Source organism: Hemitrygon akajei, chromosome 4, assembly GCF_048418815.1.
Source record: "Hemitrygon akajei chromosome 4, sHemAka1.3, whole genome shotgun sequence".
In the NCBI taxonomy this organism is placed as follows: domain Eukaryota; kingdom Metazoa; phylum Chordata; class Chondrichthyes; order Myliobatiformes; family Dasyatidae; genus Hemitrygon; species Hemitrygon akajei.
In genome coordinates this window covers 55226587-55240427 of record NC_133127.1, presented here as the reverse complement: position 1 = coordinate 55240427, position 13841 = coordinate 55226587, and the positions used below count along the sequence as shown (strand labels likewise).

General features: G+C 38.5%; 1 protein-coding gene across 5 annotated transcripts in view; it reads right to left on the bottom strand.

The window, feature by feature from the left end:
• Positions 1–13841, bottom strand: part of LOC140726361 (serine/threonine-protein kinase 32B-like) — a 291326-nt gene that overhangs the window by 162385 nt on the left and 115100 nt on the right. For all 5 annotated transcript variants that reach the window (XM_073042634.1, XM_073042632.1, XM_073042636.1 and 2 more), the window contains one exon: positions 2395–2546. In XM_073042634.1, the coding sequence (XP_072898735.1) occupies positions 2395–2546 (152 nt within the window). The remainder of the gene's footprint in view (positions 1–2394; positions 2547–13841) is intronic.

Sequence of the window (13841 nt, the reverse complement as noted above, 5' to 3'; positions counted from 1 at the left end):
TCAAATAGTTTACATTTGTCATCTTAACCCAAGACTTGACTGCTGCCCTCCCTTCTGACTGGAGAAGTTTCAGAGAAATAAAACTGCAAACCTTTTTGATCAAGTATAGTGACAGTAACAACTCGATGTTACAGCAGAAGGCTGATATACTGACAGAAGTAAACTTATTAGTTGTGCGGCCCTTTCTAAATTAGAAATAAATACATAAAACAGAATTGTAAAAATACAGCACATTAAGTACTTTATTCTGCTTATCCGTTCTTCTCTTTATCATATTCTTTTATATGTTTATCTCACTATATGTATATATATGTATATATATATATATATATATATATATATATATATATATATATATATATATATATATATATATATATATATATGTGTGTGTGTGTGTGTGTGTGTGTGTGTGTGTGTGTGTGTGTGTGTGTGTGTGTGTGTGTGTGTGTATATATATATATATATATATATATTTCCTTTATTACATCACTTGATGATATTCTGAAATTTCTGAAACTAAACACTTGGTATTGCACTCCCAGCCTTGACATGAATTGCATTTTATGCATTATTAAAAATTAAATTGAAAACCTTTTTCTCAGTATGTGTTTAAGAATGAAGGAATGTCTTCAATCCTCATAAATCTAATACTGCTTATCATCCAAGTAACACCATCCCTACTGTAAAGTATGGTGGATTTAGCCTCATGCTATGGGGATGCTCTTCAGCTTTTGGTCAGGATTGATGGGACCCTAGATAAAAATCTACTAGCCTCTGCCAGAAAGCTTAAACTAGGGAGGAAGTTTGTCTGTCAGCAGGACAATGACACAAAAAAAAAACACTGCCAGAGCAACCATGAGTGGCTTCAAATGAAGAAAATTAATGACCTTGAGTGATCAGTCAAGAGTCCTGATCTTAACTCGATCGAACATCTCTGGCAAGACCTCAAGATTGCTGTCAACCGCCGCTTCCCAATTAACATGGTAAACCTTGAATAATTTTGGAAGGAGGAATGGGCAAATCTTGCTCCATTTCATTGTGCAAAGTTAATAGAGTTATTTCCAAAAAGTCTACTGGCTGTCATTTTAGTTCTTCATACTTCACACTTTTCCCTGTATTTCTGGCTCTACTATAGGAAAAAAAGGGAGCATGTTATTCACAAATAAAAATTCGCAGTTAAATTGATCAAAATCCCTGGTTGTAATACTCATTTATGTGAACAAAGGGTTGGGGACTGAATAGTGTTTTGAAGCATTGTATTTACTTTATGTTCAGAACTTTGGTTTGGATGGTGGATTGGTTCCAAATGTTATATTATTGGCATTAATTGAAAAGTATTTTATGCATGTTAATAAAATGACTTACGGTCTTTCTTGGTTATATGCAGAATGGAAATAGAAATTATTCTCTCTAAATATTCTTCCCCAAGGACATAAATTCAAATGATTTTGGAAATGTCATTTACTGCAATGTTTTTTAAATACCATTTTTTTCACAACACTTAAACTCGGCATTGAGTTATAGTTCTCGCCTTTCAGTAGATTGAGCAAATAACAGCAAATATCCTTTGGGTTTTACTTCTAATAAGGTTACATAAATTTAAAAAAACCATTGCAGGTTGCTGTTTACAGTGGGAGGACACTGAAAATATTTGATTTTGAAACTGACAAGACAATCTCTGATTGATACCTGGACAACAATTATTCAACAATGCAACATCCTTTTCTAATTAATTAAAACAACAACTTTTTCTCTTTTGTCTACAATACAAGCAAAATTCACTTGCCTAAAGACCACACATCCATGGGGAAATTATTGCTGAAAGAAAAAACAGCCCGCAGGAATACTTTTCCACTTAACCCAGGATTCAATGGGGAAAAGGGATTATATTGTGGAAGATCATGGAGACAGTATTCTGGCAATACAACCTGTCTATAATATGAGGGGACACTGTACTTTACTATCATGATTTATCAGTTGCTTGGTGCCATTAAAAGATTTAAAAATTATCACCCCAGGTCCCTATACTCTTGCAGCAAATTTAAAGTTTTTAGTTATATTCCCTCACCTTACTATTTCTCCCAAGCTGTGTTATTTTACATTAAACTTCAATTGCCAAGTGTCTTCCTGTTATGAAATATCTTTTCATATTGCCTTACAGTTTTGAAGTATTCTTCTCACGACAGAGTAGTTCTACTTCCACAAATATTCATGCATTCAGCTCCAGTTTATTTATTTATAGCATACTAATTATATAAAAGTACTCAAGCAATTAATTATTATTCAGAAACATTCTCACCATATTGGATGTATTTTAAATTACTTAAAAGTGTCATGGTTTTACATTGCTGTACTTTATGAGCTTGTACAATAGTTACTGAAGTCACTTACCACAGGTTCACAAGGAAAGGGTGTTCAAGTCTCTGCATTATCTGCAATTCTCTGAAAACATTGCGAACTTCATCACGTTCAATGCATTTTTGTTTGTTCATGTATTTCATAGCGTACATTTTCTTCGTATCTCTCTTCTGGACAATGCATACCTGGTCAAAGTACATGGAAAGTATTGAATAAAATCACATCAGATAAGTGATTTTGCATCGGCACTTCTATTTATTTAAAGCAAGTTTATACATGAACTGTTAAATTGTATTATTTGGCTACAAGTGTGATTAAACAAAACAAGTCAAAAGTCAAATCCAACCACGTGGAAAATAAATATAAACAAAAAGTGTTAGATCACGAAACATCATTGGAGAGAAACACCAACAATATTTCAAGTCAAACACACAAAATACTGGAGGAACTCAGCAGGCCAGGCAGCATCTTTGGAAAAGAGCACAGTCAACGTTTTGGGCTGAGATCCTTCAGCAGGACTCTGAAGGGACTTAGCTGTGCATTGCTTGGGTTTCCAGCGCCTGCAGATTTTCTCTTGTTTGTGAATATTTCAGGTCAATGACCTTTTGAAAAGACTATGTGTTGACTTGAAAGGACATTAAAAAGCTTAATGTCTTGTTGTAGTGGATGATGGTATGTGATGGGGTGATGACTAAGGAAATATGAATGACACAGAGAGGCAGTTATGTAAGCTGAAAGAGGGCGCTGAAGGCATGTTATTCACAGATACTTTGACTGGAGGAGATATAACAGGAAAGACTTAAATGAAAACAGGTGGAGTGAAAAGAAAGGAAAAAACAGTAAGAAAGGCACGGAAGAAGCAGAACACAATAGGCACTGTGGGGATTAATTTGGAGGGTCCTGGAAAGTGGCCATGTATTCTGATCAGTGATTAACCCATATCGGTTCGATCTGGTACCAGCCACAAGATTTATTCAGATTACTTTAGCAGATATTAACGAGATTCAGTTCCATGAATGGTCTGCACCAACTCAAGCTAACATTCACTGATTAATGCCAAGCCTGAAAATTCAAAGCTTTCTTGTCAACATGCTCATCTATACAACCCTTTCACCCTCCCATTCCTCTTCAAGCAGTTGGCCATGCAGTCTTGGCCAGCAATGCATCCACTTGTGTCAACAATAGGAATAAATTCAGATTCCAAGCTTAGCCTTTTATACAGTAATTTCAGTGGAACCTCCTTACCCAATTACCAGACACATTTTTCTCAAACAAACTAGACCATAACTCAGTCAACACAGCCTTACAAACCATTGAGAATTATCTCAATACCATATCCTGACGGGGTTGGGCATGTGGGGAAGGCAGGGTCCATTTACCAACTACTACCAGCGTTTAACAGATAGTGTTGGCTGCATTATCTGAGACCATTCTGGCAGGGCTGTAGTTCAGAGTAACATTGCAGGAGAAACTAGCATTGCACAGAGGTTGAGTCACTGACTCCTCTAGAGTTCCAGTATTCACATGCAGTGCAGAAATATTGGATTGCAAGTGGAAAATAGTCAAAATCCTCAATCATTTGTGAACAAAACTATTGAAGGAAATTAGCATCTGCAGTGTTAAAAAAACAGGCTATGCAGCCCCATCTCCAGTCCCCCCAGCATGCACGTCTCACATGGAACCATTGGAAAATACTTCCAAACAGAAAGCCTAAATAAATGAAATAAAGGAACTCCATTTACATCCTATGAAGAAGTAAAGTCTGCAGGGTGGTTAGGGATTGAACTCACTGACATTTGGTGCTAATGGAAAAAGTGATGTCACATAGATGCAAAAAATCTTTGAAGTAGTGAAAGGTACAAAACAAATAAACGTGGCCGTTTATTTGTCTTAAATCTTATCAAGTGACCTCAGAATCCCGAAAGCACAATGCAAGCACTAATAGTATAGTAACAATTTTATTTAATTTGAAAGATACTAAATATTGCAAAATGTGTATCAGTGGTCAATTGATGAATATGTTTTTAATTAACACACCGTAGCTCCTAAGGTTAAATTAATTTCTACTTTAATGACAGAGAAAACCTGTACTTTGTCGAACTATATTGTTTTAAGGTAAAAATCATTGAATTTCATATGCACCTTTGAGTTTATATAGCATCTTTAAGAAGGAAAACCATTTACTGCTTCATAAAGTCTTCAGAAAGAATTTAGACAGGAAGCAAAAACGGAAATGTAAACGTGTTGTTGCAAAGTCTCAGCTCAATGGCAATGAAAGAAAGGATCAGGCAGAAACGCATTAAGAGGTTGAACATTGGGGTGTTCACTGGGGACCAGGGCAAGCTAATAAAGAAGACAGATGCAGAGTCAAAATATAAATTTCTTCAGTACTGGGTGGATATCTTAAGGCTAGGAACATTAGATGTGAGTTACTTTGAAGCAGAGTTTCAGAATGGAAAAAAATCATGAAAGATTAGCTTCTCAAGGCAAAAGTCGGGATTTCAATTCAATTGTGTTAGAAGTTCTAGAGAAGCCAAGAGATTTAAAAGCAATAATTCCTTGTGTTAGGTCATATTGAGCCCAGTGTTTATTACCTCAGTCTATTTATCCTATTATGTGGAAATAGTAGACATTAGGAATGTGCCAATAGATAGGGAATAGGAAATGGGCTTCCTGATTCAATTAAATAAATTACAGAAACAAACCATATTTTAAACCAAAGTAAAATTATGGGCTAACATTGCTGAACAAAATTAGTGGAGTCAGAATGCCTTTGGTTGAGAGGGGAATTAGCCAGAAGTTTGGAACAGGGAGAAATGCTCTGTGAATTATAGATTGCCACAGATTCCTGGTTGAAGTACGCTGGCCTCAGTCAGCTTCACCAAATGTGATTTCATCCATAACCTCACTTTGATGTACATTGAATGTTTTGCTTTTTAAAACCGATAATTCATTAAATACAACACAGAATGCTAATGCTAGTAATTATCAGTGTATAAGTGAGATAATTATTGATGACTGCCTGACAGTCTCTTACCCAAAAATAACTGATTAAATATGTCTCCATTAAAGGAGCAAATGAATCTCAGCCCTAAGTGTTCTTATGAGACTGGGATGAAACTTTATACTTTCCCTACCATATTTCCCTTATTGTTTGAAACCTTTCCTAGCCACGTGCCTATTTCCAGTGGCCTCCTCCCAAACTTGAAAATAAAAAAAATTGAGAACATGAATTGTAAAGAGTCTTTGACAGTAAATCTGTAGGTAATAGAATCAGTTCAGAGTTTTTGATGTGTGAAGTCATCCAGCCTGGTTCAGGAGCTTGACGGCTGTAGTGCATTAACTGTCTTGAACCTCATGGTGTAGGTCCTACGGTACTTCCACCCTTATGGTAGTAGTGAGAAGAGAGCATGACCCAGATGGTGTAGATACTTGATGATGAACATTGCATTCCTGTGGCAGCGCTCCATGTAAATGGACTCAATAGTGGGGAGAGCTATTTCTGTGAGGGACTGGGCTGTATCAACTACTTTCTGTAGTCTTTTCCATTCCTGGGCATTAATGCTTCCATACCAGTCTGTGATAGAACTAGTTAGGATATTCTCCACTGTGCTTTTATAGAAGTCTGTCAAAGGTTTTGGTGACTTTACAAATCTATGCAAACTTCTAAGAAAGTGTCTTCTTTGTGCAGGCTCATACGTGGTGGTCACAGGACAGATCCTCTGATAACACCAAGTATTTTAAAGCTACTACCCTTCTCCACCTCCAATCCCTAATGAGAACTAGATCATGGACTTCTGGCCTCTTTCTCCTGTGGTTGATGATCAGTTCTTCGGTTTTGCTGACACTGAGAGGGGCATTGTCACTGTGGCACCACTCAACCAGATTTCCAGTCTCCCTCCCATATGCCGATTACTTGCAACAACAGTGGTGTCATCAGCAAACTTAGAGAAGACTTTGAATGATAGTGCAGGGACGCACTCATCCATGTGTATCTTTATAGAATCTGTAATAGCAGTGACATACTCATTCAGGTCCTCTGATGAGTTATTGAACATTGCTCAGTCCATCGATTCGAAGCAGTCTGTAGCTGTCACTCTGCCTCCCATGCCCACGTCTTTGTTTTCCTTGACTCTGGTGCCTTGCTCTTTAGTCTTTGCCTGTGGGACAGCCAGATGGTCAGATTTCCTGAAATGCAGTTGGTGGACAGAACAATAGGCATTCTTGATGGTAGTGTAGCAGTGGTCAAATGTTTTTTGGTGCTGCTGGTGATGTGCTGATAGTAGATCGTCAGAGATTTCTTTCAGCAAGCCTAACTGAAGTTCTGGTAAAGTTGTCAAAGACTTCAGTGTAAGTTGTTCCTTGTTTGTTAATCATGGCACTCAATACGCTGAATGCTAGCATGACATCTGTGTTTGCCAGCATGATCACAACAAATAACTCTCTTGGTAGGTAGAAAAGTCAACACTTAATTGTTAAATGTTCCAGATTAGGAGAACAAGAGTGAGACAAGATCTCTGTGTTATGTGTGATGAGAAAACCAGATGGAGATGGGGTCCAGAGTTGACCCCCCCCCCCCGTAAACGAGAGAGAGAGAGAGAGAGAGATGAAGAACAGAGGGAGAGGCATCTGATACAGATGAGAGAGAGACACACATGATTTAGTATTATGGCTTCTTCACTGATTATTTACCTTTTTGCTACAAGGACTCTTCTTTGCTCGTTAACATTCCTGCGGAGACAGCAGGGAGTGGCCAGTTTGATGGACATGGAGTTGATGGATGGCTGATACCTCGTCAGGGGAGATAAAATACGGGTCTGCTGAGACACCAGCAGACATGCCACGAGACACTGTAAGAGTGTTGTGCACCCACAGGAAGGTGGGAGCTTGGAGGACTGAATCCGGAGATCGGTCACAGAGCTCACAGTGTGACGGCAGGACCGGTGGGGGCTTGTGTGTGCGTCCACTCATGCCTGAGTGATGAGTCCACCACGGAAGAACAGTCTAGCCAAGAACGGAGGGGTCATATCCGAATGACTACATCAGTACAACGGGACAAGAAGACAACGGAAGGTTTGCCTGCTGCAGCTGCTCGCAGCTGCTCACATCTCTCTCTCTCTCTCTCTCTCTCTCTCTCTCTCTCTCTCTCTCTCTCTCTCTCTCTCTCTCTCTCTCTCTCTCTCTCTCTCTCTCTCTCTCTCTCTCTCTCTCTCTCTCTCTCTCTCTCTCCCTCCCTCCCTCCCTCCCTCCCCTCCCTCCCTCCCTCCCTCCCTCCCTCCCTCCCTCCCTCCCTCCCTCCCTCCCTCCCTCCCTCCCTCCCTCCCTCCCTCCCTCCCTCCCTCCCTCTCCCTCTCTCTCCAATAGCAACTACCTCAACCTAAACTGAACTGAACTCTGCATTATCTTAAGGCTATTCATTTACCCCTAGACTTTGACAGAGCTTGGTTTTGATTCTTATTTCTACACTTCTGTATTTATCATTGCTAACCTGTTTTATATGTATATTTGCATTTTTGATACTGTATTACTTAGTTTACTAATAAACATCATTAGTTACAGTACTACCAGACTCCAATATATTATTCCATTTCTGCTGGCTTGGTAACCCAGTTACGGGGTACGTAATATCTGCATCCAATCACTATGCTGAGTTTATCATGAACCAAATGTCACAGCCACCACCCTTTCTTGATGTCATTGTCTAGTCCATTCAATGTATTGAAAACTACTTGGCCTGGAACGCAAGGGTTCAGAAATTCCTAATGCTTGGTGGCTACCTGCTGTCACTTGTCAGAGAAGCCAATATATAAATGATAGCAATATGCCTGCTCTAGCAAAGGAAAATCCTCAGCTGCACTAGGGAATCCAGGTCAGGATTAGAGTTCCTGGAATCCCCAAAGGAAAGCATGTATTTCACTATTGCAAAACATTTCCAAGTTCCCCATTTCCGCTTTTCTTATTTCTGTTCTAAATGATTCCAACTGTTTCCTGTGCTCTTTATTCAGTACTGATCCTCATAGTATTGACTTGTCTCTTTGTTTTGACAAGAAGTCTTGTTTTTCATCGTCTTGTACCTCAGCCATCCCAGGACCTGAACTCTGTTGCCCTCATCCTTTGGTGAATTGTGCAAACGATTTGTCTGTGCTTATTCAGCTCTCACAATGCAAAATCCACATGTAAGGATGATATTGAGAGGACTTAAGAGATAAGCAGACTCCCAAAATGAATTTGTCATACATTGTGATTTATTCAATTTGAGTCACTGCACATCAAAAAATAATTGCTTCCCTATTTCTGGGACAATATGTATTCTTCCACACTGAGAAAACATTTCATCCTTTTTCTTGTTTTGCATTTTTCTATTCAAATAGATAAATAAAAACATAGAAGAAATGCATCAATGGGCAACAAAGAAGTGTGTTAATTATACATACATAGAAATCCACAGATTAAAAACTACATGGCTGAAGGGAAGTAAAGAAGAATAAGTGAAGGCAATTTTCTAAACAAATCTCCATCATTACTGTTTCACATCATTCATTAATTTAGAGAGAACAGTGGTTGCACTCATTTCACTGTGTGTATAAAGAGCCGTCTTCAGAAGATTTTGTGTAGAATAAGACCTCAGTCCCAATTTTAACTTGGAATGTGGTTATATCAAGGATCATCTGGGAACTGTGGAAAACACTTCTGACAGTGAAGATATGATTCAATTTTAAATCTGAGGCATCGCTCCCTTCATTCAGGGGAGGCTCACATATCATGAGATAGGTAGGAGGGAGATTAGACTAAACACAGACTGATATTAGGACTCAGATGAATGGTTCCTGTTGACAAGTGGGAAGGGAAAATGACAAGAGTGAACAGGGGTGCTCATTACACTGTGTTGCAGCTTGTGGAGCCATTACCTCATGGTTCCAGATACAGGCTCAAACCTGACCCTGAGAGTTACTTGAGTAGAATTTGCACACCCCCCTGTTTCCACAGGATGCTCTGGTTTCCTCCCATGTCCTAGACATGCAGACTGGGAGGTTAATTGCCCCCAGTCTGCAGGTGAGTGGTTGAATCCAGGGGAGTTGATGAGAAGATAGGGAGAAACAAAATAAGTTTAACATATGTAGTGGTGATGGATTCATTGAGCTGAGGAGCCTATTTCCATTCTGGATCTCTCTAGGACTATGAAAGAAATAATAAGGACATCATTGCTTGCCTGCAGCAAGAGGTCACATTAGCAGCAAACACCTAGTAGTGAAAATAATGACGGGCACAAAATAAAATGAAAGTGCAAAGAGAAGGAACAGCATTGCATTTTAACCATCTTCCTGTTCCACTTTCACCAGGAGAGTGGGGGTAAAAATTCCCTCTTTAAGGTGCAACATTGCAGAAAATCATCATTGTGGATATAAAACTTCAGTCAAAACTTAGATCGAACTTTAATATAACTATTATAGATCCATCGCTGTTTGGCACTTTTGAAAAACAGGAAGTCACCATTGCAAACCAATTGAAGAATCAACCCCTGACATTAGAACCATAACACAACACAATTTTAAAAACATTTCAATATATGTGGGCTAGCATTCAACAGTGTGGAGTGCCTTTAAACATGATTAATTAGTAGGGATACCAACAGTTGACTCCGTGTTGACGATTTGAGCCAATACGTAGTTTTACTGCTGACCTTGCACAGATATTATTGATCTATGTGGGAAGCAGGAACTTGGCGTGCTGCCTGCTTTATAATCAATGGGTTAATCATATTGTTAATGCCAAGTTTGTTTAAGTTATCTCTGTGCTAATATTTATGGGATTGCAGAAGGAAAAGGACATTCAGATGGCTATATGTCAGGCATACAAATGAGAAATGATATTGATTGCAAAGATGGTAAAAGAATATATAGCAGCACTTACAATAGTAATCTGAAGTAATACTAATAAAAAGGAGCATGCATTGAGAAATAGATTTAGCTTGGAGATATAGCTTAATATTGAAAATGTCATGACTGATCATAAAAGAAAATCTAATGATGCAAATGTATGCTTATACACACAGAATATAAATCTATGGACACATTACTGACATGTTAATACCAATAAAATTTTGGTGTCCTTGTGCTAAATAATCCAGGATGTTAGCAGGAAGAGCAAGTAAACTGGAAGGAAAAGAGATGCTTATCCTTATTGTAAGGGGAATAGAGTACAAAACCAGGAGAGCTTTGCCCAATCCTAGAAGACTTCAATAAAAACACACTTAGAGTACCACATGCAGTTCTTCACCTTTGACTTGCATTTGAAGTGGTTCATCAACTCCAGGTAAAGAGATATTATGCTATTTGGAGCATTTGAGCAGGTTGGGTCTTTACTCTGGTGTTTTATAGAATGGGAGGTTACCTTATTAATACCTAAGATTGTGAGGAGAGTTAAGTAATGACCCATTTGTCTGAGCGGAGGAAAGACTTCTCTATCCTGCTGGTTATGAACCTGAAGGAATTGTGCACCACAGAGAGCTTTCATGCCTAGTCTGAGTACATTCAATGGATGGCTACCTCACAGTCCCAGCAATCTGGCTTCAATCCTGACATTGAGTGCTCTGACTGTGGACTTTATGCTTCTATAAGCTGCTCTGGTTGCCTCCCAAACACCTGCTGGTTAGTAGGTTAAACTACCACTGGTGTAGGTGAATAGGGCATTCGAGCAGTTCATAAATACATTAATAAAATCATGTAAATTCCCTGAAACAACCCTCCCAACCTTGCAACCATTCCTCTTCATTAAAATAGACTTCTTACTTCTTAGTAACATTGCTGGGAAACTGCAGGAGTTGAAGATCTTTGACAAGCACAACTACAGACTACAGTCTGAAAGAAAGCAGCTAGGATTTATCAGGATGTTTGAGACTTTCTGATATTACATGGAAATGCTAAGCCAAAATGGTGATAATTTTTGATATCTGTGTTCTTCTCCTTCTGCTTTTAGTTAATGCTATCAGAGGGATTTCTTATAAATGTAGAACTACAGTATACCATCCAACTAGAGCTATAACAAAAGTAATAAGACAAGTGTTCTTGAAGTGACATAAATGCTTACAATTACAAGAATTAATTATTTTGCAAGGTACTTTCAAGAACAAATATATATAATGACAAGCAAGTCTCTGAGCTAATTTTTCTAGATCAGGGGTTCCCAACCTGGGTTCCACAAACCCCTTGCTTAATGGTATTGGTCCACGGCATAAAAAAAGGTTGGGAAACCCAGCTCTAGATGAAGGAACTTGTTATCAAGGAGAGTGAATGCGATCAGGTAACTTTCTAGAGTAAGTCACAAAGTGCTGGAGGAATGATGGCTCAGGCAGCTTCTGATATCGGATAGTCCCCTCCTATCAGATTTCATCATTTTGTGCGACGCTGATAAAAATGTCTGACTAAGTGACTGTATTTATAAGATTTATTTTTTACATAACTTATGTGTCTTTTCCTACCTTTTAGACATTTTAGCAGAATTGATGTACCAATTAGATTTATTGCCTCACAGTTCCAGGGAGATGGGTTTGATCCTGACTTTGCTAACGATCAGTGTAGAGTTTACCCTGTGACCATGTGGGTTTCCCTGGGAGCACTGCTTTCCTCCCATGTCCCACAGAAAGACTGGCTGGTTAAATGGCTTAGTAGGTAAATAGCAAAAGAATCGAAGGGGAGTTGATTGCTGAGTTGTACAGCTAAAGGGGAATTAAGGTCAATGGGACTGATAGGATTGCTCTGCTGGGAGCTAGTGCAGATCCAATAGGCTGAATGGCCTTCTCTCGTGGTATGTGAGTTACTCCTTTAAAGTATCAGTAATTAGAGACAAATGGTTTGTGCCAATATAATGTGGAGTTTTCTTGGTTTACATAAGAAATACGAGCTGGAGGAGGCCATCTGACCCATTGAGCCTGCTCTGCCATTCAGTAAGGTCATGGCTGATCTGGCTGTGGACTCTAGCCTACCTACCTGCCTCTTCCCCATAACACTCAATTCCTCTGCTATCTGTGTCTCAAATACAGTATATTTAATGAGGTAGCCTCTACTACTTCCCTAGGCAGAGATGCACAAGCTAAAGTCCCCTATTTGATTATATATTGGTGCAATGCTTCCTCATCTACAAATTTATTTTTTGAGTACAGAATGCAAGGAACAGACAATAGACTTAATGGGCTTCACTGGCAAACATCATCCTTCAAATGAACAACTTACTTTGGTGAGGTTATTATTTACAACATTTTCTTAGAATATCATAGTTTCCTTCAACTATTTCTCAAGAAGTTTCCCTTCATAAAGGCCCTGCTATAGTATTCTGACTGAATACTTTTACATAGTTTCATTCTGCTCAATGGATTCCAGAAACTTCAGATTCCAGAAATGCATAATAATTCTTCTGTCATAATTTGCTCAGAATAGGTCAAAGAAACAACACAGATCTCAAACTTTCAAGCACACGTTTGTGCTTCCATGTGCTGGGGGTTTTCAAAGTTAGCTTCCTTTCCCCATCCTCTGATCATAACCTCTAACCAAAAGAGTTGTGAAGAGTTAGGCACAAGGAGTCAAAACTTCTTTTTAAAAAGTTTTTTATGAATTAATCACCATTGCAAGTTTCGGCTTGTAGGCTTTTGAAATATCTCCTGTAGGTTTAGGTATGGAGATGCAAAACATCGCCAATTATGTCCAACATGGATAGCTACCACAAGACTATCTTTTGCCTTTACAGTAGAATGTCTGCCAATGAAGAGGCAAACATGGAATCAATTGTCACTGTGTTTCTATCCATTTTATCTACCTACACATTGCTAAGAATTATCGGTAATGGGTTCAATTCAGCAACGGTACCTTTATTTCTGAAACTTCACAAAGGTCAACCTTAAACCCACTGTCAATTCTCATCTGTTGAAGCACTGTCAGCAATGTCCCTTCTCAAGTCTGAAGCCAATGAAACTTGCCAAACAGCTTTGAATAAATTGAGATACCGGCATCTCAAACTGCAGGCAATTTACAAACTCATTATGCAATGTGGCTGTATTTCAGGGAATATATATTACATGAAAGCTAAAATAAGGCTAATTTTTGCCAGAGTTCTACTTAGCTTTAGAAATAATGATGCTTTAAATGGATTCTTAAAATAAACAGCTCATCTCTACTCAAATAATACATAGTGTCATGCAGCTACATTAAGCATTCATGTTCTAATGTCACTGTAGTAATCTCTAGTTAAATTATTAAACAAACTAGTACATTATTAACTTGAAAGGTACACACAGAACAGAAGAGCTTTATGTAAATCTCTTGATAGAAGCAAGTTATTTTGAGTTAACACTTGTAATTAAACAGAAGCAAAAATTGTCAAAAACAGCAAAAACAGCATTGGGGTTTATTTAGACAGGAGAGTACACAATTCAAACATGTCTTAGCAAATGAGTTGTGCTTAAGTCAATTGAGAGATTGACTTTGAAA